Raw genomic sequence first — 26,031 nt, forward strand, 5'->3', positions numbered from 1 at the left:
TTTGAAAAATACTCTCTGCCAAAGTTCTATCCTCCCTGTTTCATTTAGTAGCCTTCAGTCATCTATCTGACTGGTTTTCTATTTCTAACTGTCTTTTACAAAGCTCCTGCCAGATATTGCCTTAAATGGGTATCTGCCAGAGGTGTTGCTGGATCACAGATTCCCTGAGATTTGATTCATGGGATAGGCTCTTCATTGGCTGCAGCAGCCTGAACTCAGTTGTTAGGACGTCCAGGATAAGATTCTCTTACCACAGTCTAGGATGTGCTAGGTGCAAGCCTGCCCTAGGGAAATGAGGGCTGTTTTGCCAGTTGAAAAGTTGCTTTGGCTGTTCCTGAAGTCCCCTGTGAGTGGGAAGGGGTATGAGAAAATAGAGTCCAGAGTTGCTAAACTTTTCTTGTGAGCCTCAAAAACTAGTCTGGAGATGAGCCAAGTAAGATTTTAATATATATATACCTGAAACGCTCATTCAAAAACTAGAAATGGAATCTTTGTTTTTTTCTCTACTTTGGGAAGTTCAGAGAATTCCTAATGACACCCTTACCCTGAGGCCCACAGAGATGGAAAAAAGGGCAGATTTTCCACCAAAACAGATTCATGTGGGATTGGTTAGATAAGTCAGTGGTGAGACTGTTTGAATAAGAGATAGAATACAGGATTTGAAGTCTGGTGACTTGGATTGGAGCTCAGGCTTAGTTGTGTGACCTTGGGACATTACTTAATTTCTCTGATTTTGTTTCTTCATGTATAAAATGAAGATGCTAAGAATACTATCTTCTTTCATTCTTAGGAAGTTTAGGAAGGTCATGTGAAGCCCTGTTTTGTTAATTGCTATTGAATGCTAGTTCTTATTGCTATTATTGTTGTTTTGTTATTGTAGTTATTTTTAATAACAATTATGTAACTGGAGAAGCTTCATGCTACCTTTATCTTCAACTTGGTCTTTGCTTTTTTCCTCTTTTCTCTTTCCTTGAACCCTGGAGAATATGATAGGTGATATTTTTGGCACTTGAAATACAATGACTCAATTGCTTCAAACAGCTGTGGTTTCCAAATTTGAACTGCCACTTGTAGAAAAATTCTCGGTTTTCTGAGCAGTGGGTGAATTCTTGTTGTATGAAAATCTACAAGAAAGCCAAACAGAGATAATGTTTGGACAACTCACTTCTTCGGATGATCCATGCACTCTCTCCTTTCCATTAGAATGAGGATAATCGTTCGTACTTTGTGAGATGAGTCAAGGGAAAAAGTTCAGAATCTAACAATGCAGGCAAGAGTCTGATGGGAAAGTGAGAGATGTTCAGGATACAATACAGATGGTATAGTATGGATAGCTGGGCTGACTCCAAAACAATGACATAAGAACCAATAAGAACCACTTTGGCTTAAGTCACTTTGATTCTATGATTTGTGTCTTCATCTCCTAGAGGAATCAGAGGAGGAAATAACACTTTGTGATATTATTTTCAGCAATTCAATAAGCACAGGAAGGAGTTGGTGAAACCCCAGACATAAGGGAAGAATTTCCAAAAGAACTGTCCATATGATTGCGTTTTGAATACCAATAAACTGAACATTTGGCTTCCCTAATATTTGAAACACTCCCTCTTTCCTCCCTCTTTTCTTTCTTCCTTCTTTTATTTATCAACCATTTATAACATTCTTAGTATTTTCCAGACCCCTGAGGATAAAATGGTAAGCAAGACTGATATGGTAGTTGTCCTCATAGACTTTATGGTCTAGTGGAAAACTATTTAATGAAGCAAGCAATGATAATCATATGTGATGACTCCTATGATAGGGGCATATAGGGTGCAATGGGAGCCCATGGTGGGAAAGATCTATCTTCTAAAGGAAGAGAAATAAGAGAAATCCTCCCAGAGATGGTGACATTTAGGCTACCACCTAAAGGATAGACACCTTCTCATTTATACAATTCTTCTTAGGGTATGATCAGAGGGTTCTTGATTACCGATGTGTGTGGTAGAGGGAGTGGTTTATATGGTTCATAGTGTAACCACAGTCATTCTTTTGTTAACATCTCATTGCTTATGATTGCTTATAATATTTAATAAAGTTTAACTCTTTGAAGTCTCAATAAATACAGTAACAATATTCCACTTTTTCCAATATATCTTAGTTGCAGGATCATAGAAGCAGGTAAAGCAGAGGAATATTTAATCCTTTTAAAGTAATTAATAGATCAAAAAAAGAAACTTCTGTTCTCAATCAACCTCCTGGTTTACCTACTTATTTGAGCCTTTTAGTATATCAAAGGGGAAGAGGGTAAAAGAATAAGTTATTTTTCAGGATCATTAACTAGAAGCACAACTAAAGGAAAAATGAGGACAATGATGATAACTTTCTCTAATGAAGAAAACTGGAAAATGAAATCAGAACAGTTGTATCACCACAAAAATCAGTATTTCATTGATTCATGCATTCACTCATTCATTCAGTAATGGTAAATGCTTATTTTAATGTTCCAGAGCCTAACATATTGCTTTTCACTTGACAGGTGCTCAATAAATGTTAGAGGGAGGAAGGCAGGCAGGGAGAGGAAGGTGAATGAGGAGAGTAAAATAGTGGAGGAAGTGTTAAAGAAGTAATGTCTTTGTCTCATTCACATTTGTATCTGCTGTCTCCGCTATTCATTCACATGTGGAAGAATCTAATCTGCTACTAACTTTGTAACAGCATTGAATAGATAGAAATTGATTTAGGCATTCATGAGTGGGCTATGCCAATGGGTAGGCACAGTAGGAGATTCTTTTCTGGGTGTGTGTTTAGGGGTGAAGAAAAGGTCCCTTCATAGCTCAAAATAACTGCACTGTCTGCTAATGCTGGACATTTCATTTTAGAAAAATAATCTTCCATTAGAAAGAGAACATAAAATGTAAATAACCTGAGAAGAGGTAAACTATTCTGGTTTAAAGTCATACTACGGTGTCGATACCAAATAGAAGGTCCTTTCCAAGAGCAGGTTTTGATGGAAGGGAAGGAAAAACACAGGCCAAGGAAGTACTCAGGAGAGGCAGAGGACTCCAAATACACACTGTGCCACTTTAATACCTTAGTGACATTCATGGGTGATTCTAAGTTTTATGGGGCTAGAAGCTTATACAATGGAGATCTCTTTAAGAAAAAGAAAACACAAATCTGCACGTTTTAGAAGTACACCTGACAAAATGAACATATTACAAGGGCCTGCCCAAGACAACAGTAGATGCCTACGAATGGAGGGAGCTGGAATTTTAAGCTTCATGAGCTTCCCAGTAAATTAGCTACTGTGACCCTATTTGGCTGTGCATCTGCAAATGGGAGAATATGACCCAAGCATAACTTTGGCTCTGCTCTTTCATATATGAGACACTAGTGATAAGTGGGGAAATCTAGCTGGAAAGCTATGTTTACTACAAAAGGGCTCTGAAGTTTAGATGATTGTCATTCCATAAACCATATTTTCTTGATTCTTCACACAAATAATTATAAAATATACCATCAATTTAATAACAGCTGGAAGGAGAGAGTAAACAGCTGACAGGTTTCTTTTGATATTATTATGAAAAGCATTCTGATTTCAAAACCATTAAAATGTAAAATGCATCATTAACTTACAGAAATATAGTAATTGTATTATCTTTTAGGTTACAGCTGCCATTTGAGTACATCATATATTACAAATCCATTGAAGAAACCAGTATTTTGCTCAAGGCCACACTTGCTAAGTAGTAAAATTCGAATTCAAACCCAGACCCACCTAATTCCAGAATCCACATTCTTATCTAATATACTATTCTGTATCTCCTATACTTGTTAACCATTTATTTTGTAATCCACGTAACATTCCTAACCACCCAGGATGAGGTAGGCTTTTAAAGAAGACTACTGAATGTTCCTGGTGAAAGAACATCACTTTGATCCTCAAATCAGTTGATATAATTTGGGATGGGTGTCCTAGAAATGAAGGTCAAATGAAAGTTGGTGCTATATATTAGGTAATATCTAATATTACCACAATATTAGATAATAGAAGTGGGCAAGGCTTTTCAGGGAGTGATTTGCATTTATTCACTGGACTCCACTGATGTTTCATGTGCATCACAGGTTTTTGGTCCTGTAATGTGCAAGGCAATGGCACTGTGAGGGCACATGCTGCCCATGGACAATTAAAGGAATGGCCCTGGGAACAAATTGCTGTTCAGGGCAAAAAACTTCTTCAGAAGGAAGAGGCAACTTAGGATGACTTTCCAATGTTTTCACATAGAAGTGGAGACATCAGAGGGTTTTTCCTGAGTGAGAGGAATTTTTCCCTGACACAGGTGGAACCTATGGCATGTCAGTAGGTAGACTGTCCAATAAGGCTGAGGGGTTAGTTAGTCACAGAAGAGGACTGGGGAAGGGAAGAAGAGTGATTTATGTGCAATTAGCTGCTTTCCAATTTCTCCCTTCACCAGCACTTATCCTTGACCATAGTCATTGCTTTGGGACTCTGTGAAACTTTCTTCCTTATTTTCTTGCATATGTTCATAATTTCCTTGCTTCCCTGGTGACTTATCTTTTTTGTATATGTCTTATTTTAATTTCATGTTTTGTTGCAATTACATTCAATTGCTTTTCTGTGGTTTGAGATAACAAAAGCAGAGAAAATCCTAAAAATGACACAGAAGCCACTAATTAAAAATTGATCTGATATGAGAAGAAAAGGGGCAAAAAAGGCACTCCAGAACAGGAAGATGATAAAAAGAAATTATACATAAAAAAAAAATTAATGAAACACAGAAAACACATTAGACAGAAGAAATAAATCAAGAAGAGTATGATGAGATAGTGGAATGACTGAGCTCAGAATAGCCCAGCTTGTCTAACCTAAGAAGGACATCTTAAATATGGAGGCAGTTTAGTCAACCAGAAGCCTCTAGATCTCTTCAAACAGGAAAATTCAATTAGAAAGTGGACAGAGCCCTGAACTTAAACTGTGAGGATTTGGTGTTTGCTCTTAAGTTTTGAAACTATTAATTATCTTCTCTGAAATTCAGCCTTTTCATAAGGAAAATATTATCTCTCTCATTTATTAACAGGTAAGTTATTTCATTATCTCATTATTTTACAAGTACTTAATAAGTTAACTGTCAAGCATTCTATAGGACATGCAAAAAGGAAAAACATGTGGCTTTCTCAAGCTGCTTACAGTGTAGGAAGGAAAACAAATAGCAAACAGGAAATTATAACTCAGTATAATAATATCAAGGTCAGAGATAGATTCAAAGAACTTTGGGGCCCAAGGGAAAGAATTAATTTTTTCAAGGTATAAGGAAAGTTTCACAGAGGCAGGAACATGTGAATCAAGTCATAAAGAAAAAATCAGACAACGTGGGTGAGGAATGGGTAGGTGAGAAGGTGATCAGTAAAAACCTAAAAGATCATGTAGTTGAAAATGGTGAGTCCATTCTGTGTTGTAAACCATAGGAGTTATGGGGAGGGAGGGAAAAAGAGATAGCTAAGGGATGGTTATGAAGAATCTCAGATACCGAGATAATTAAAGTAGTTGGCATTATATCCTACGGGGTCAGTGGTTCTCACTGTGATTTCACTATATCTAACATACTCCCATGAACAAATGGATAAAATAGACCATGAGTTGTGTGTAGTTACTGATTCTTTAGTTGTTGTTCCTGCCTCCCTCCCTAGTTAAGGAAAATTTCATAATGGTGCATGAAAAGAATGTTACTATGACAACTTTGAATCCACTCCTTTTTTTAAGTAAATCATCCCTAGATCACTGCTTTCAGTTTTATTAGAAACAAGTTAACTCTTATAAGTTACATCTCTTAACTAATCACATGGACCTCTCTTTGTGATCACGTGATTGAGTATTGCTGCTGGTAATGGGAAACCAGTGAACATTTCAAAACTGGGGAGAGACGTGTCAAGCTAACAAATGGCAGCAGTGTAGAGGGTGGACTAGACGAGAATGGACTTGGTAAGAAGACCAAGGGAGAAATAAAATCCAACACTCACTAAGGGACAATGAGGAAGGAGAGGGCAGAACAGAATAATTCCCCTCCTCTTTGATTATAGTAGGTAGCTTAGAGTCAGAAACACACAAGAAAGATGGAAAGAAACACTGAAACATTACTGAACTCTCACCTGGACCCCTTATAAATATAATAAGGAACAAAGAGACAGGGACACCCCCAAGAAGAGTTCTGTGCGAAGGTAAGATTTAAGAAGCTTCCTGAAGCTATTCTGCTCCTTTGAACAAATGATAGAGGGGACCAGTTCAGGTTTCTTAAAGAGCTACTGCTGTTCCTGAGGTCCTGGGGAAGGTTGAGTTCCAAGTAGATGAGATGCTGGAATTAATGGACTCCAGCTTCTTTTGGAGGGTGGGCCTCCTGCCAGGACTGATTAGCCCAGCTGGGCTGTCCACTGTTCCTGTTTTATTGCTTCCTTTCTCATTAAGGAAGGTGTTGGGTTTGGATAACCATAAACAACATGTCTGTTGCTGCAAGACTACCATCTCTTGCATAGCCAATGGCTGAGACCAGGCTCTCAGGAGTCTTTTTTAAAGACTTAGATCTCAGTTTTTGGAGAAACAGGGAAAGGAAGCTCAGGTTTGAGAAAGTGCCACATAAATGGTTATTTTCTTATTTTTACTGTTTTTTCCTTTTTTAAAAAAATTCAAAGTGGTAGAGAAAATAAATTTTTTTTAAAAAAGTCAGTGCTGTTTTTCCTAACCTCTCTCTTCCCTCACACCCCTCCTCTTTCAGCATAGCCACTAGAAACAGTCCTGATGTCCTCAACCCCTGAAATGTGAGGGAAGAGAGCTAGAAGGGTTGCCCTTCGCACCACCCTGCCCCTAGCAAGCCCAAGGATTCTGAGCAGCCACTGGCCACTTGGTGAGCTGTTTGTGGATGTCTCACAATTCCCTGTTGTCCATAGGCCCCAGGGCTGAAGTCTGTCAGGGACAAAGAACTGCTAAAAGGGGGCCAACCACTCGGCTTCCCTCAAATTAGCAATCTCAGCATTTGCACTTCTCCCTCCCCAGACAGCGTGTTCCTTAAAACAGCCTTCACTGGCACATCATTTCTCAGCAGCATACCCTTGTTTTTTTCTAGTCCTGCAATTTTCTCTCTTTCAGCACAGGGAGAATCATATTTACGTAGAAAACCACAGTGTTGAACTATAGCCTTCAGTTTCTTAGAGTTTTACTTTCTCAGGGAATTTTGCAGGTGGTTCCATTTGCTTTTCCTGATTTTTTTTCCACTCCTCTTCTGTCCATACCGATTTCCTTCCTAGTCCCAACCAGCACCCAGCCTCAGTACCTCTCCCACGTCACCAAGATGGTCTTTTCTGTTTATGATGCACACGCAGCTCATCAAGCCTCTCACCACATCCCAAACAGTAAATGCTCGGAAAATCCTCATTGATTAATACCAACGACTCCCAGGATCTTTAACATGAATACTTTCTGGAAATCTCTTTTCCACAGAAGATTTCATATAACTGGTTTAGGTTTTGTATCAAAGTTAACCTCACCTGGTGTTTTCTGTTCGTGAGGCTTTTCTAGAAAACAACAGGAATTGCTCCTGTGCTGAGAGTAGGTAAATAAACTGCTCTAAATGCTCATTATGCTAAAATGAATTATCCATGTGCATTTAAAATTCTAAACAGGCCTTTCTCTGCTATGTAGCATACACCTGGCTTGTCACCTACCACCACAAGTGTTGTGTCCAAAAGAAAAGCCACCAACTCTAATACTAGATTGATCTAAATACAATTGCATATGCTTTGGACAAGAGAGTGGTCTTGGTAATATTTGATTTACACTTTAAGAGCTTACCATATGCCAGACACTTTTCCAAGTACTTTATGAATATTGGGTAACTTAACTATCAAAAAAAGTGCTGAGATAGGTAGTATTATTTTAATTTTACAGCTGAGGAAATTAAGACATAGAGGTAATGTAACACATCCAAGGTCATGCAGTGAGTAAACGATAGAGCCAGGATTCAAACACAGGCAATCTGTGTGCAGAGTCCATGCCCCTAACCACTACTCAGTAATAATTCTTAGATTGTTTCCTCCCGTCTCCCTGCAAGTCAGAAGCGAATTCAGATGGACTTTTATTTACAGTGTCTGTGTCCTTGCAGATTCCTGTGTACACGGTATTTTATAAATCTAACCATTTTCTGGAATCAAGTTCTCATTTAAAGGAGCTAGACTTTGAATTTCTTTTGAAATATAATCATCTCATACAAATTGCCACTCCAAATTGGTCATGCCATCTTCTAATTAAGTACTTCTGACAAATGCCCTCACAGAAAAAGTGGTAGAAACACATGATTATCATCTTATCTTCAATTTAAGAACATTATTATGAGCTTGATATGTCAAAAAATCCTTCTGGTATCCAAATCACATTGGATGACGATTTGTCTTTACCAGTTCTAGGATTATTGGATTCTATATATAAATCGCTTGATAAGCAAAGCAGTATTTCCTTTTCCTTCTCTGAAATTTCCATCTTTCAGTATTCAAGGGGCAGACCCCTGGCTTGGTATTCTGAGCTTTAAACCAAAAAAAAAAAAAAAAAAGTGTTGCTTTTTTCTAGGTCTTTCATGCTGTTATAGGTTTTCATTGTATGCTTTAATTTTCCCTGATCTCTAAGATGTTTTTACAATCAAGGTATTGCTTCCAATTCTTTGACCAGTGTAGTTGCCCTTTCTTAAGTTATATAACTTCTTTAAAGAATGACAGTTTCCTATGAGCTTATCCATGGACAGGTTTGGAATCGTATGGACCTCCCTGGGTGGCTAGAGCACCACAGTCTCCAGTTAAGCACTTACTCTGTGCCAGGCACTGTGCTAGAAAGTGAATACAAAAGTAAATAATAGAGGAACCTTGCCCTCCAAAAGCTGATAGTTCAGGGTTCCTAGGAATTAGTCCATAGGCTCCTGGACTTCATTCCAGGATCATAAATGATGGTTCAGAATCCTCCACAAAACTGTAAATATATTTAGAATTAATTCCTCTGAGTTCATTCATCACTTTAGAGGGATTCACATAAATGTTCATCTGCTACACCTATGCCCCTTCTCACTAGCTCTCAGGATCTTTCTGTGATTGGCCTAAAGTTATTTATCCTTGGCACAACGCCGTCAGATATCATTTCCATCTCACTGAAGTTCAGCGTGGTCAGAGAAATAACAGAACTTTAATTTGTTTATCACTTTACAGTTTTCATGATCGTTTTATATATGTATTATTTCATAGCAGCTACGGTAATCTTTACATAAATCTAATCGTATCACTCTTGCTTAAATCCCTCCAATAGTTTTCATCACACTCAGAATAGAAATACCCCTCTTTTGTTTTCTGACCATTTAAAAAATCTTTCATTCCTTTACTCACTACATTCTAGATGGTCTTCTTTAGGTTCCTTGGTGTTGGTGTAGTGTCATGGGGCCTGGCTTTTCATTTCCTGCTCTAGGACTTTTTTAAAACAAAGATATAGAACACAGGGAATCTGCTTAGCACTCAGGCCTGTACAACGAAATGGGGAGTGGGGGAGAGGTTAATAGTCAGGAGGCTACTCTTGACCTTTGGAAGATATGAGCCAAGGGACAAATACGTCCCCTTTTCCCCTCTTGGGGGTCAGTTCTGAGGCACAGTTCATACCAAGATCCCTGTGGGATTGAGTACAAATTGCCAGCAGTAGTTGCCAGCTTGAAAATGCTTCCTTGTACTGGTTTTCCCTCTTCCCTGTTTCAGTCTCCCAGTTTCCTCATTCCTATTGTCTGTTATTACTTCCCAAATGAACTACCTATAGACAAGCTTTCCAGGATCACGCAACATAATCCCTCAGTATTGCCAGATTGCTCTCCGAAGGATCTGAGTTCTGATCTGGATAGTTTGGCCAGTCTCCAACTTGTGTATCATAGACGGGGCCATTTCAAAACTTCAGAGGGCCACCACTTGACAAGAGGCTTTGCCTCTGCTTAGAAGACTGCTTCTTGTGTAAAATCTTTTCACCTGTGGGTCAGTGCTTTTTCTTTTTACACTTACTGCAGTTATTTCAAAATGTGGTTGTAATATACATACATGCCCAGGTAATTATAAAATACCTCTCCCAAACATTGATCTTTACCCTCTCTCATGATTCATGGCTTCGGATGCATGGACAGTACGCTTACCCATGAATGTGCTATCACAGAACATTAAGAAAAGTTGCTTCTCAATATTTGTTAATATGGAAACATTATAGATTTATATTTTCCAGTTAAGGGTGTTGCAGTCAGTTTATGTCCCAGAATATGTACTTGTTCTCCTGTCACATTGTATTTATTTAGGAAAAAATGATCATTTCATTTTTTATTATTAATATTGATACATGTCCGCTCATATCAACATTAATGCTTATGTGTCACACTATGTGGGGTGCATCAATGTGAAAAAAGCACAGAATTACCTGGGAGCAAGAGGTCAGAAGAACTTCCTTAAGGGAATAGGTATTCCTTCTCATTTAGGAACAGCTTTTTAAAATCTCATTATCCCTTTCTGCTTGTGTTGTGTGAACAGGTGGTTAATACGTACACTCCAGGAAAGAAGATTTGGCTTGAAGGTGTGGTGACCACCTCAGCTGGAGGCACAAACAATCTATCAGATTCCTATGCTGCAGGATTCTTGTAAGTAACACTTGCAGTTTCGCTCCCAGAGCTCTGAGGAAGGGACAGTGAACCTGGGCAGCGCTCAGTATTCTGCCCATTGCAGGGAGGTTGGAGGGCTTGGCTCCGGTTGTGAATGTGTTTAACCGTTCAACAAACAGTGATTAGGAACTTCTCTAGATACTAGAATGTCAGTCACGGGCATCAAAGCAAGAGTAGTAGCAGTAGTCATAAAAGTAATAAATTTATTTAATGTCTCAAGTACAAAACACAGTGCTGACAACATACATTTTCTCATCTAATTTTCACCATAATCCTGGGGGTTAGGTAAGAGTAATACAGGATTTTTACCCTCCAGAAACTTATGACTGGAGAAAGGAAAACAATAGATAAGTAAAGCCATTGAAGATAAGTGCCATAATAATAATAATTTTAACTCTATAGTGCTTACCATGTGCCAAGTACTGTCTAAAGTGCTTTATATATAGTTAATAATTTAAAAAATATTTTTCTTATTTTTCAGTAACAGTTAACATACAATATTATATTAGTTTTAGGTATACATCATAGCAATTAGATATTTATATAACTTATGAAGTGATCACCCAATAAACCTAGTACCTATCTAACACCATAGTTACTACAATATTGTCGACTATATTCCTTATGCTATACTTTACATCCCATGCCTACTTTGTGCTTCTTAATCCCTTTACCTTTTTCACCAGTGAAATGGATACTGTTACAACCCAGAGAGGTAGATGCTGTTATTAGTTAGTGGCAGAGATTGGACTCGAGCCCAGGCAATGTGCTCCAGAGTCCAGCTTCTTTGCCACTACATCAGACCACCTCTCTTTCTGCGTCACGTGGTCTGTCTACAAAAGGAAAGTGATAGACATGCAAAGGAATTCAGAATTTCTCTGACTGGGAGGGTCGGGAAGGGCTTCATGGAAAAAGTGGCGTTCAAATGGAACATAGAGAATTTCCATAGGTGGAGAACAGTGGTTGGAGAGGAGAGAATTCTCGACTGTAGGAACATTATGGGCAAAGAACCAGGAGAGGAAAATTATTAGTGTGGTGAAAGCCTCGGCATCTGCAGGGATGTAGTGAAGGCTACACTAGGGAGGAGGTTTACCGCTTAATCATAGAAGGCCTTGAAAACCAGGCAGAGGAAATGAGGCCTTGTTCTGTACTCAGTGGCAAGCCAATGAAGATTCTGGAAAAGGAGAGGGACACCATCTGACCTGGGTTTTAAAAGGTTGGCTTTGTTGGCTTTGGCAATAATATGCTCAAGAGTTTGGAAAAACGGGGATGGGAAAATGAATTTGAGGGCTGCTGCCGTTGTCTGGAGAAACTTAAGCCAGAAGCATAAGGGCCTCTGACTGGCCTGCCAGTGTCACATGGCAGGAACAAACCCCTCAGGACCATGGACAAACCTGGTCTAGTCTAGTTCTGTGGTCCTGGCTTTTTGGTTGAGCAAGGCCCTCCCAAGAAGCTTCTTGAATACATTTATGGAGGATAAATCAGGTCAGTTAAGTAGATTGCCTTTACAGATGGAATTCTGCAAATGCAGGTGAAGATAATGAGTCAGTGTAACACACTGTGATACCTTGGGTCTTCCATCTCTGTGTTCTCAGCACCTAACACTGAGTGGCACAGAGCAGTTATTCAATGAGCATGGTTCAGATGAATGAAATGGAGTGAATCAGCATTTGATACAGTATCTCCAAGAGTTGTCTTTCAAAAAGACACTTCCCACTGGGTTTCACTGTGAGCCCTCAGGCAAGGGTGAGAAGTGAAGTTGGCAGTCAGTACTATAGGGGACCTCTTGGAATCATCAGTGGAATGGCTTTTGCTTATCTGTCGCAAAAGCGCTCTCCTGCAGGCCCCAGCAAGCAGCCCAGTTGTACCAAGTATTTTCATGAGCATTCTTCCCATTAGGGAACGGTGTGAAATGAGAAATACCGCAGACCTTTGTGGAGGGAGCTGGAGAAAGACCTGTCCTTTCACAAGCGTCAGCCAAATACCCGTAGATCTCTGCAGTCATTTTGCAGAACACAGATAATCATAGTTTTTAGATTTTGGTTGTTGTTCAGACCCCCATTTGCTTGGTTGACACAGATCATGTGAAAACTAGCTCCTGGTCTTCTCTCACTTCTTTAGAACCCATTTACTCTCAGTTCCATGGCAGTTACCCAGCATTATGCCCTTCCAGTCCAATTCTCAAAGGGGCATAAGTTGCTTCCTGGAAAAAAAAAGCAAAGCATTATAGGAAGCCCCAGAAAGTTAGCAAGAAATTGGAAATAAGGCATTTTTTAGTGTTTTGTTTTGTTTTGTTTTTGATATAGGGCATAACTGGGAGCTTACTAGTGCACATGCCCATGCATGCATGAATCAGAATTCTTTGCTGCCAGTCAGGGCTTTGAGCTTCTTTGATGCACTACAATATCCCCTTGGTATACTACTGTGTCTCCAGCTTCCAGTAGTGTCTGACATATAGTAGATATTCAGTAAACTTCTGTGGAAAAGAAAAAAATGGCTGTGGTAGCATCCTTGGTGGAATATTCCAGTCATCTTACCACCTTTCTCTACCTGAGCATAAAAGGTAGACTTGGAACATCATTTATTTCCCCCCTCAGGGGCTTATTATTACAGGAAGAAGTGGAAGATACCTTCAGCACTAACCATGCGCTCTGAAAGCCGTGAGGAAGCAGGGGTTCTGGCCCTAGCCGTATATGCTGCAGGGATGTGCATATAGGATGTGGATTTGGAGAGGAGGATGCGTATTCTCCCTTCTCATGTTAGAATTCCTTCAAAAATTCCCCAGATACTAGGAAAAAAATCATATTTACTAATTAACATTCATTTGTTAAGTGTATATAATTTTGGTAGGTGACTGTGCTAGGCTCTGTAAAGTTCACAAGTAGGAATTCGATACCATCCCTGTAAATGCATATGTAGGTATTTACGTGCCCAGTACTTTAGAAATGACTTCAATGGTCACACAAGCATTTTTTGTTATCTAGCCTCAATGCTTAGAACAAGGCCTGGCATTTACAGTTAATTAATTAATTTTCCTGAATGAATAATGAGTGAATGAACAAATGGGATCTTTTCATATATAAAAATACCAAAATGTAGTCTTGTGTTGATATCCAGATACTACTAGGTATAGGGACTCACATATATGTGATTCCATATTTACTCATTATTTTGTTTCTTCATTCATTCAACAAGGAGAGGAATAGAAAGGTAATTAAGACATTCTTTTTTTGTAGATAATACTTGTTAGATATAGAACCTATTGTGTTTGTGCTATTTCCACATAGGAGGCATCGGCTCAGAATTCATGGTATAGTTCTGCCACAGGACATTTAATACCATGTCTCAGTGGCTAAAGGAAAAGCTAAACCTGTTATCCTGATTTCACAAGGTTGCTAAATTAATAAAAATATTAAAGGCAAGTAACTTAAGCATGTCATATTCCAAAAGTAATTTTAATTCCCTGGGTCACAATGTCCCAATCTGAACAACAACAACAAAAAAAGGTTCTATTATATTATTGTCAGGTTTTCTCTTTTATTTAAAACTTTTGTGTTTGTTTTTTGCTTTGTTTTGCTTTATTTTGTGTTTGTAACTCTTAATTATCAGTAAATATTTGTTAGTTTTTGTGAGAATAAAATATAATCGTCAATGTGAAAAATATTTGAAAATGTTAATGATTTTTATTTATAATATAAAAATTAGCAATGTTCTTTATTCCAGTAAGGAAAAACTTTAATTCTTTAAGTCACTGGTTTGGAGCTCCATATGGTTTCAGACTTGGGAAATCATAACTATGCATAATTTGTTCCTAGTATGCAGAATGGTGATTCTTAAAGTTCCTAGAATCTAATTTGATCCAGATCAATTTCAACATAACAAAGAGTATTAAGCACCTATAGTGTGCTAGGGACTGTGATGGGTGTTTTGCATACAAAGCTTTAACATATATCTGTTCTTGATGAGCTTAACTAGCTGAGGGAAGTAAGAAAAATAAGCAAGTGATTATCATTCAGTGGGGCTTGCAGAGGGTATGAATAAGAGTTCCAGGAAGTACACAGGAATAAGGTATTACTGTTGACTAGGGCAGCAGAGGTTAGAAGGAGGTAACACTAGGATTGGAGATTAACAGATGGAAAGAAATTTGCCAGATGAGGCGGGTTACAGCAGGGGTCCCCAACCCAATCTCCTTCTGCCCCTCCCTCCCCCGCCCACCCGAGGCCACACAGCAGGTGAGTGGCTGGCAAGTGAGCAAAACTTCATCTGTATTTGCAGCCACTCCCTAGTACTAGCATCACGGCCTCAGCTCCACCTCAGATCATCAAGCATTAGATTCTCAGAGGAGCACTGGTCACTGGTGCCAAAGAGGTAGGGGACTGCTGGGTTAGAGGAAGAGAGAAAGGGCATTCTAAGCAGGTTAAAACACATATAAAGACTCGGGTAAATATGTGAAAGCATGGTGTATTTAGGCAGCCAAGAGTAGTTTAATGTGACTTAGAGCCTGGGGAATGGAGGTTAGGGTGAGAGAAGAGGAAAGAAGAGGTAATAGATAAAGCTAGACGCATATGCTCAGGAAAGATTGTTAAGTGTCTTTTATCCTGAGAAGACTGAAGCTCTCAGTCACATTTCTTACACATATATTATTACAATTAAGTTTCCCTACGTTTCAAAAGTAGGAATACAAAGAGAGAGAGAAAAGTAAATGAATTCATGAATGAATGAATAGATCAAATGTGTAAATAATAAAGGCACAGTTAGCAGTGGATATTGGAAAAACCAAGAAGGCAGCATTTTTGAAGTATAGCATGCCCTGGAAAGTGGGTGTTTGGCATAGTGGGGTATGTGGTAAGTGTTTGAGCAATGTAGGTCCTCCACTGTGACATGTATACGATGGTAGCATATTCGAATCCCTGCACAGTTAGTTATAGTCATATGAAAGGTACATGTACAGTGAGAGGGTGTAAGCAGGAGAGTTTGTTTAAGTGATGAAGAGTGCAGTGTATATGCTCTTGTGATTGTATGTTCAGTGGTCGGTGTAAGGGGGTGGTTAATAATGAGGCTTATGAGTAGCCAGGGTATTCATTTTATTTGTGAATATTACAGGAATAAGAGATAAGTCAGTAGCAACAAGCTATTTTATGACCAAGTATAATTCATTTTACTCCTCTGGACCTCTGTTTCTTTTCCTATAAAGTGAAGAGGTTAGATTTGATCATCTCTAAAATCTCTTCCAGCTGTATACCCAATGCTTAAAGTAATCTCCTTTAAAGTACAAGGTAAATTTGGTGGTGGGGGTGGGGGGTTGTTATATATGTGCACGTGTTAGCCAATCTCTACAGAACTTGTTATATGCCATTTAAAAATATATTGATGTAGCTCTTTCCTCCCTGCTTTTTAGATGGTTGAACACTTTAGGAATGCTGGCCAGTCAGGGCATTGATGTTGTGATACGGCACTCATTTTTTGACCATGGATACAATCACCTCGTGGACCAGAATTTTAACCCATTACCAGTAAGTGTGAGATAAAGATCCCCAATTCTTTTTCCATGTCATTCAGTTCTTTTGATCGTGCCTTGTTCCATACTGGGAAAATTTTTCTGTTCCTTCTGTTATCAATTAATTTCATAATATAGGAAAGTATATATATGTGTATATATATACACACATACATACATATATATATACCCATATACACGTGTGCATGTATACATATACACACATATATATAGTGCATATATAACATTTATATATTTATTTACTACGATAATTTTAAGGAACTTTGTACAGTTGAGATTCCACATCTACTTGTGGCCTGTTTGAACTCTGCTTGAGAGTGAATTTTTCCAGATTGTTTTCTTTTCATGCTAATAGGAGACATTAGTTAATGTCAGATGCAACATGTTGAAAGCAGATGGTAGAGTGTTGGACAAGATCAGATACAGTAGGAACCCATCTCTTGGGGAGTAGTTGAATAAAATGCACTTATAGTTAGATGTTGATCCTCAATGTGACAACGAAAGGTTTGCCCAGAGCACCAACTTTTCTAGGAAAGCAAAGGAAATGGAAAGCTAAAGAAGAATGGCAAAAGCAGAGATGAGTTTGTCTGGTTACTTTACTGACCAATCAAAGAAATCCCACTCAGTCCAAAAGAGCTGCACGTTATCAAAACTATTACATGGGTCATCTTTGTCACAGACATCTTGGTCATGATGAAAGGTCAGACACCTCATTGACTCATAGAATGTCAGAGGTGGGATTTCCCTTCGAGATTATCCAGTTCCACCTTATGTAACAGAGGGATCGATAGTGTGGAGTGAGAGGGAAGTGGGTAGGTAGACCAGCCTTAGAGCCTGTCCCTGTACCTTGGTCCAGTGCTCTTCCTACAGAATTACTGCTGCCCTGGGGTCCATAGTAAACAAACCCAATGGAGCCAATGAGTGTTCCTGCCATTTGCTTCCCTCTGCCTATTTCCGGGCCTGATCCAGGGGGCCTCTAAGCCTAGAACAGAGAACAGCTTGGCTCCCAACAGCACCAGTTCCATGTTGCAAAAGAATCTCTCTAGATAGAGTTCTGAGTAATTACTATATCACTGACTGCATATCATTCCAATTAAATCACAGTGTTAAAACTGACTGGCACAGTTGCTTTTCTTCACAGAGCCAGGATACCTCTCTTGAAGTGTATGGGGGGCTGGAGTATGGAGGGGTGGAGAGGAAAATTTCAGTTTGGAACTATAGGGGTTTTTGTTTGTTTTGAGCTCATAATTGTGAAAATAAAAATAATAATTAGAAAAGTATCTATGAAGTATAAGCATTAAATAAATATGTCACACAAAAACAAATACTTATTGATCATCAGGCAGTGGGGAGGGGACTCATAATAGATAAATGAATATATAAATAATAGAGTACTGTGACAGAGTCAGCAAGGGCTCTTTCACAGTGTGTTTACAGGGGAGGCTTCTCTGAGGAGACATTTAAGCTAAAAGCCCGATGACAAAAAGGAGCCAGCCTAACAGATTTTGCAGAAGAGCTTTCGTTAAGGGGAAGGGGCTAGCACAAAGGCTTCTCAGCAGGAGCCAACTTGGCATGTTTGAGGAAACTCAAGAACACCACTGGAGTGATGGGGGTCTGGCATGGACACGAGGCCAGCAGGGATCAGATGACATAGGGCTTTGTAAGCTAACAGGAGTTTGACTTTTACTATGAGTAGTATGAAAAGCCATTGGAGGGTTTTATGCAGGGAAGTAACATTTTAAAAAGATCACCTTGGTATAATTAATGCATCAAATGTGAGTTATTATTTCTTTAATAATGTGGGTAATATTTAATTTATAGGCCACTTTCATATACCATATATCAATAGTGCTCTAAAAACTGTCTTCCCTTGCCTCTGCCCTTGCTTTTTCCTTTCTTTCCTTCTTGCCTTTATTTGTTCCTTTACTCATTCAAATCTCATTCACTCTTCTTAATCCTGTACTATGTGCTGATCCCTGGCAGTGGGCCACTGTGATGAACCAAAAAGACAAGGAATTCTTGGAGCTTATAATCTAGTAAGGCATACTGAGAAATGAAAAATAAATAAACAAAGAAACAAGATAATTACATGTTGTCATAATTGCTCTGAAGAGAACCTGGTGAGATAAGTATGACTATTTATACTTATTTTGCTGAAGAGAAACTAAGATTATTAAATGACTTATCCAAGGTCAGGCAAGTAGTAAGAGCTGGAACTCTCAGAGGTTTTCAGTCCTAAATCCTATTTTCTTTTCACCATGCTGCACTATTTTTTGAAGTAATCTCTTTGCTGTCTGTGCTGTGGTCTGAGGCCAATGTTTGTCTCAGAATTGGGTCTGAAGATGGAAACAGGCAACTTAAGGAATTGGAGATAAGAAAACCTAGGCTAAAAAAAGATGGTCTTTGGGTGACTAGACAGGCTTGATTTCCAGAAGTGGACAAACCTGGATTCCATCTCAACTCTCTGTGTACCTTTGCATGGCTATGTGCAGGTTAAAGATGCAGCTCTTGATGGTTTTGCTCTCCCCAAGTGAGAGTTGCTGCAGGTGGCTTCCTTTGAAAGCGTGGCACAAGAGACTTCAGTTGATACATTGTGGCAGCAGAGCTCACAGAAGTTCATAGGAAGCTAAAGCAAATCCCATTGATTTAGTACAAATGAGCTGGATGGCTACATTTCTGGAACACCAAGCTCTAATAAAGAAATCATATGTAAAAGTATTTAAAAAGGTAGCATATATTTCTTTATGCTGATAAATTCTGGTTCTTATAGAGAACTTGGCAGCTGGGCAGTGTATCCTAAGTCTCCCTTGAAAAGAAGGCTAGGTCAGGGCACAACCTGACAGACCTTGCCAGCAGGCCCCTAGAAGGTGTAACGGAGACAGACCTGGGAATTGTATATATAGGATGCCACTTCAGACAGTTATACATTTTATAACCAAGCACTGCCAATGAAAACGTGGATTTTATATTGTGATTAAATCTTCAAGAGAGTTTGTAAAGAGCTTAGGAGATCACTGAGTTGTGTTTTGGTTGCCTTCCAGAAAAATCAATATTCTCTCTTCCAGCTTCTTCAAACCTAGCTCAGTACATTTCAGGAAAGGTTTTTATTAGCAAATACTATTTTGTTTTCATTTTTCTAATGCTCCAGGATAAATTCAGAAAAAATGAAGATCTTGGCTGAATGGCATCTTAGCTCATATCCCATATTACCCCTCCACTCACCCAATCAACTTTGATCCCAGTTTGTAGGATTCCGCCACAGCTTTGACAAGGTTATTTCCAATAGCACCATTCCAATCTAAGGTAAGAGAGAATATGAGGGTGGCCCTTTAATAAAGAAACGTCTTCAGAAAAGATCATTTTCAGCTACATCCCTTGTTCTTTATGGTTCTTCCCTCCAGAAAAGTGCCAACTCTCCTCCTGTTGTGAGATTTTTTTTCTCCTGGGAAGAGGAGGACATTTAGTTCAGTAGTGCTTCATCAGTCAACTCCCACCCTTTTCCCCTGACCCCTGTGCCATTGGGAAAGAGGGAACGTGTGAGTCTCCACAGCCAGTCGGCCAGTCATGGGCTCCCTTGGGAGTAAGTGATGTTTGTGCAGAAGAGATCTGCACATTCAGTGGACATAGTCCAGACCCCACCAGCCATGGGCATTTCTCCTAAGAGAGGGTTTTGGAATTTAGCTTGCTGCTTTTTTTAAGAGCTTGATTTACAGAGCTCTCAGGGAAAGGAATGGTGAATTACTAGTCAACATCTTCGTAACTCCCACGCCAGCCTAGCAAATATAATTCAATTCAAAAAACATTGACACTTCAAACGCATCTGGCTCTGTGCTAGGTATTCTGGAGACATGCAGATAAATAAGATATGGTTCCCTCATCTGCAGAGCTAACAAGCTGGTGTGTGTTTGTGTTTGGGGGATTACAATTTAGTCCTTTATTTAGAATAAAATAGAAAGCTAGTTCACATCGGATTGCCTTTTCTATACTGGGCGTACTGGTAGGATATTTATATTTGCTGTCAGCATTCTTCTTTGCTGACTGCCCCTGCTGAATAATAATAAACATTCAGTTCAGCCTTGTGTACATTTGTTAACACTTGCTGTGTACATTGTTCTGGAATACAGTCAGTGGTCATGGATTGTAATGCAACTCACTAATCTATGGAGGGATTAAACCTATGGCTGTGGTTCCCATAGCAACAGGATCTGAGCCAAGCCACCACTGTTCATATGTCATTTGGCCATTGGAAAGAAACTGAATCTTAATGGTGCCTGCCTGGCTTCATTGGTTAGCCTATCACTGGGATAAGATCCTAAGTGCTCCATTCTTGTTTCTCTTTGAAATGTTAGATAGTGCCCCTTATGCACTGCATAGCCATGATCTAGACACAGGATCAGCTTAAATCTGACCATTTCCTGAGAAAGAACATCCAATTACAGGCCTATGTCCCGTAGATGCTGGATTGATGCACAATTTCTTCTTATATAAAGAACTACCTAATTAGGAGGCTTCATGGGGAGCAGCAGGACCCTGGTCCTATGACTGGATTCTTGATTCTAGCCCTAGCTCTGCCATTAATTAGATGTGTACCTTTAGGTTCCAGTTTTCTCATCATTTAAATTGTGATAAAAATGTCTCTTCTATCTACCTACAAAAGATATTGTTACAATCCTTGAGAAAATTAGATATGATAATTGAATTCTGATTTTGTATATACACGTACACATAAAAAATTACTGGAAAGGACTGCATCTAAACATTAAAAGTGGTTTTCTCTGGATGGTGATATTACAGATAGTTTTTATTTTCTTCTTTGTGGATTTTTGGTATGTAAAATTGCTATAATCAGTATTATTGCTTTTATAATATGAAAAAAAATAGACTATTTTTTAAGCATTTTATTTTATTATTTAAAGGCTATTTTTAAAAGAAAAAAATAGAGCGTTTTGAAAGGATTAAGTGCTTTAAATAGTTAAGCAAATTATCCCAGCCTAATTCATTTATTGTTCATTGATTCGGTCATTCATAAACACTTGTTATACTCCTGCTACATGCTAGATGCTGGATGTTGGAGACACTGTCTTGCCCTCAGGGAGCTTGCAGTGTAGATAGGAATCAGATGAATCAGCAGAAACTGCCACAGAAGCACTTTGTCAGGGCAGGAGAGGAACAGAAGCCAGCCTGTCAGGCAGGTCGGGCATCAAGAAAGGGTTTCTGGAGGAGACAACACCTGAGCTGGATCTTGAAGGAGAAGAGCAAGTTAGCCATGGGAAGAAGAGTTCGAAGTCTGGGGAGGATCTGCCAAAGGCAATAGCATGTACAAAGGTACAGAGGCGTTAATTTTCCAGAGAGTCATGGTGGATGGATTCTGAAAAATTACTTAGGCACGTTTTTCCCATTGCTGTTCAGTGGCCACAAAGGGTGTGTGAAAGTAAAGAATTTCAAAGCCGGAGGTGGTGGAGCAGGGAGGTACAAAACCCAGCCAAACCAGCCTGCGACTTGTTTCTTGGTGTAGATTCATTTCTTTCTTTTCTTTCCCGTGGGAGCCATCAGGAAGATGAAAGAAGCAGAGTGTACCTGTTTAGGGGTAGCTGTGATATGAAACCCAATCTTCTCATTAGAGGCCCTGACAAAAACTTCTCCATGCACAGCCTTCCTTTGTGGCAGCCAGCAGCCGCTGAGAGAAGAGCGCCCTCGGCTGCAGGATCAATCACTGGGGCTCAGGCTGGCTCCACTTTAGCTGCCAAAGCGCCTGGGCTGCATGCCCACTGGGCATGACTTGCTTCTTTGCTCCTCTCTGCCTGTAAACCCTGGCTTTTCAGATCAGAGCCTGTGCCTGCACCATCTTACTAGGCAGGCAGCTCTTTTGCCCTTAATGCTTTAAATAGAGGCCCCTCTGATTTTTCACTCCAGTACTCATCCTTTGCTTATTTATTAACCTGAGTGGTGTGCACAGGATGTGAATGACAGACAGCAGTTTAACAGCTCACTCTGATTGAATTTGCTTCGGGAAACAGAGCTCTGTACCTGAAATCAGAAGGTGCGGGCTCACAGTGCAGCACCACAAGGTTCCAGTTGCTTGAGTCTTCATTTCCAGCTCTGTAAAATGGGCCTAACTGTGCTGAGGTTGGGTGTGGGAGTATTTGAATGTGGTGCTTAAGAGTAATATTGACTTTGGAATCAGACCTGAGTTTCAAACCCCACTCTCCCACTTAGTAGCAGATTACTAAACTTTGATAAACATCATTTCCTCTCTTACAATGGAGACAATAATAGTTTCTATTCGAGAGGGTTGTTGGTTGTTTCTATTCGAGAGAGTTCTATTCGAGAGGATTAATTGAGCCCATGCGTGTGTAGTTTTTACCACATACTAAGCACTCAATAAATGTTAGCTACTATTATTATTTATAAAGTCACCTGGTAAAATGTAAAATTCTGTAAGTTACTAATTATCATTAGAAACGAACATAACTATGGCAAGATGATATACCTTTGAATATCTATTCAGATACCTGGAAATCAACACAAGTAATAACTAAGGTATGAAAAGTAGATTTTTTAAAAAAAAAATTATGTTGCCGGAAAATTAGAAGAATAAAAAGGGAAAGCCGTGATTCCTGCACTTGAGAGGAATTGACTGCAAATGGTTAAAGACAAACTAAAAATTATATTTTATTTTCCTCCAGAGAAGATACTGACAGCCTTTCCCAGTGAATGCAATTAAGGCAGTAACCACACTGCAATACTAGCTCTAACACCTTCATTTGGTATTTATAAATGGCCCAATAAGCCCTAGAAACCATGATATGTCCCATCAAAGTGCTAATGACAGCACATTATGTGAATCACTGAGAAGCAACAATTGAAAAAATCTCTCTCTGCCATCAACCATTTATATTGTTCTCAGATTGCAATACTGAGGGAGTACAGCTACAGCAAATCATGCAGCAACCTAAATAAATTAAGGAGAAGAAGCAATTATAGCTTCATTGCATTTGACTTTAGGAGCATAGTACATCCTCAAAGCCATGTACCAATAATAGAGGAATAAGGCCAGCTTTGGAAATGAGAAGAGCTGCACCTCCTCTGACCTTATCAGTTCACCTAAAACACTAGAAAATTACCTGAAAATAATCTGACAAGAAAGAGAGGATGGGAGGGAGGAAGGAAGCAAAAGAAAGTGGAAAGGGAATAAATGGAGTGCCATTTGGTGAGTTGGAAAGATCTTTTATGAGTGCTGCAATTAGACAAATGTAAGGTTTTTTCACTTTAAATGTTATAGTTGCAAATACTAAGGGCACAACAATGTCTATACGATGGTTAGGAACTAACAAATGGGCCTCTGATAGGAGTGAACTTGAGAGCCAAAGATAATACATTACATTTGTGTTGTTGTTTATTTAAATAAAAGCAGAAGTATTTAAAATAGAAATAGAATCAATAGGTATTCTGTTTTTAATTCTTATTTAAATGCACTATACTATAAATTATTTAAAGATCTATCAGTTATTAGGTACCTCATTCACTAACTTTCAACTTTTATCAACCTGCTTATTTTATCTCTGATTTGGTTTTATGCTTTGAAAGGATTGAATAGAACACATCATTTTTACTCATTCTAAACTTGACTTGGGCAGACCTGCCTTCTACTCTGGAATCCACTGCCCTCATCTTGATGTCAAAATCCTTATAACCTTCCTTCATTAGAGCAGTGATTCTCAAACCTGGCTGCATATTATGGTACCTTGGGAGCTTTTAAAAAATACCTGTGCTTAGGTACCACCACCAGAGAGTCTGATTGATTTGGTCTGTAGAGGAGCCCAGGTGTTGGTATTTTTAAAAGCTCCCCAAGTGTGTCTAATATGCACCCCAAACTGATGACCTGTGGTCCCTTTCAGCTCTGACATTTTCTGATTCATCTTCAAGATTTTCATACCAGTACCTTCAGACAGGCCTCCTAGCTGAGCTTACATTTATAAAACTTTTTAAACTAAAATTAAATGACTGTTTCACTTTTAAATCACCCAGGGAGTAATCCCTCTTTTCTCAAGGCTCTTGTAGCCCTATCATAGCAGTTATCTCTTTTGTTATTGTTGTTGATAGAGTTGTTCAGGTACATCTAATTTCCTCTCTCTGAGTGTAAGCTCCTTAGAAACAAGCCACCTCTCCTATCTTTATATCCCCCATAATGCCCTGCTCATAGTCACTCCTTACTGAATTCTAAAGATGCTCAGTGACTGTGATTCTGGGGGCTGCAGTGCATACTCACTAATGGAAATATGGAGGTCAGGCTTTCACTGTCAGGTGCTGTGTGCACATTGAGTATAGGGGTGCTTAAGAGACTGGACTCTGGACACTTGCTGTGTCACATTTGACAGATCCCCTCATCTTCCATCTTTTCTGTAATGGTGATGCTAAAACTTCATTGTACTGTATAGGTTCTTCTGAGTGCTTAAGACACTGTCTGACAGTAAGTATATGATAATGTGACCATTTTTATCTATTCTAAATATATGAAAATTATTCCTTGGAATCGGATGAAATTCTAACATCTTGAAAAAGATAGGAACACCTGGGAAACAGCCATCCCAATGGGCAGGTACTAATTACAACTGATCAGTAACAGGACATATTTTAGTTATAATAATGTTGTTTGGCACATATGGATTGTTTTAGAATCTTCCAAATCCTCCACATCTCGTTTAATACTCCACAAACCTACATAATGATAATTTTCTCCTTTGGCTTCTTTGACTTTATTCTTTATGTCCCCCTAGAAGTTTCCACAGCTTATTTTCATCCATTAATTTATCTGGCCTTTCCAGCTTCCTAATAATGCAAGTAGGAGAGACATACCCATTCTGTTTAATAGAGAAGAAAACTGAGGCCCAGAGAGGTCCAGCAATTTACTCAAAGGAACACAGCAAGGTAGAGCCAGTGGTTCTGAGTTCTCTGATTCTTCATCACTACTTCATATTCTCCCTTTGTTTGGTTCTGCCATGGCTCTGTCAAGTCAAGAATTCAGATCGACATTGTCCTCTAGCAGCCAAGGTAGATGGAAATGGCAATGAGGAAGTAGAAAAGCTGGCCTCAAGGTAAAATAAAATGATCCAGAAGATAAAACTCTTGTACATTTATATTTTCATTGACTAATGAAAGGAAAAAGAAAGAAACAAATTTTCAATTTCCTGCAGCAGCAGGTTAGTTTCAATGCTTCTATTGAATATATTAAGAGCAAAATACAGTATTTACCACTCTTCTTGAAGTTGTCATTTTGCCCCATATATATTATATATGTATATTATATATGTGTATATGTAAGAGGTCCCCCCTCCTTGAATATGGGACCTCTTAAAACGTCTCCTGCCCAAGAACCATAAACTGTGCAGGAGTTGGACCATCCTCTAATATTTACCCATGTGATGATGGATGGAGATCCAGAAGTCATTTCATTTGTTTGGGAGAGCCACATAAGGGCATTTCCATGGTGTCTCTGAAAGACAAAAGGTCATGAATACCCCTTCATTAATTTTACCTCCAGGAAAGCACTACAAATGTATTGGGGGCTTTGCCATGAATGCAAACTGACCTTGACCCACGCCCTCAGGAGCAAGTGGAATAGGAAAGGTGTTGGCAATGTCCAAGATAACATACCAAGTGCCATCTGTCTGGGCAGTGGATTTAGTTACAGTTACAATGTCTGCAAGAGCTGGGATTATAGGAGTAACAACTTAATCCACCAGAAATCTCCTGTTCCATTACCATTGGATACAGGGCTGTCATATTAAGATGTTGCGCCTCTTA

At 39.1% G+C, this 26,031-nt stretch overlaps 1 protein-coding gene across 3 annotated transcripts in view; it reads left to right on the forward strand.

Moving 5' to 3' along the window:
- The window catches only part of HPSE2 (heparanase 2 (inactive)), a 538,231-nt gene that overhangs the window by 400,574 nt on the left and 111,626 nt on the right, over positions 1-26,031 (forward strand). For all 3 annotated transcript variants that reach the window (XM_006925894.1, XM_006925895.1, XM_006925896.1), the window contains 2 exons: positions 10,582-10,688; positions 16,108-16,222. In XM_006925894.1, coding sequence (XP_006925956.1) covers positions 10,582-10,688; positions 16,108-16,222 — 222 coding nt within the window. The remainder of the gene's footprint in view (positions 1-10,581; positions 10,689-16,107; positions 16,223-26,031) is intronic.

The sequence above is a fragment of the Pteropus alecto genome, unplaced genomic scaffold (genome assembly GCF_000325575.1).
Source record: "Pteropus alecto unplaced genomic scaffold, ASM32557v1 scaffold88, whole genome shotgun sequence".
Taxonomy (NCBI): domain Eukaryota; kingdom Metazoa; phylum Chordata; class Mammalia; order Chiroptera; family Pteropodidae; genus Pteropus; species Pteropus alecto.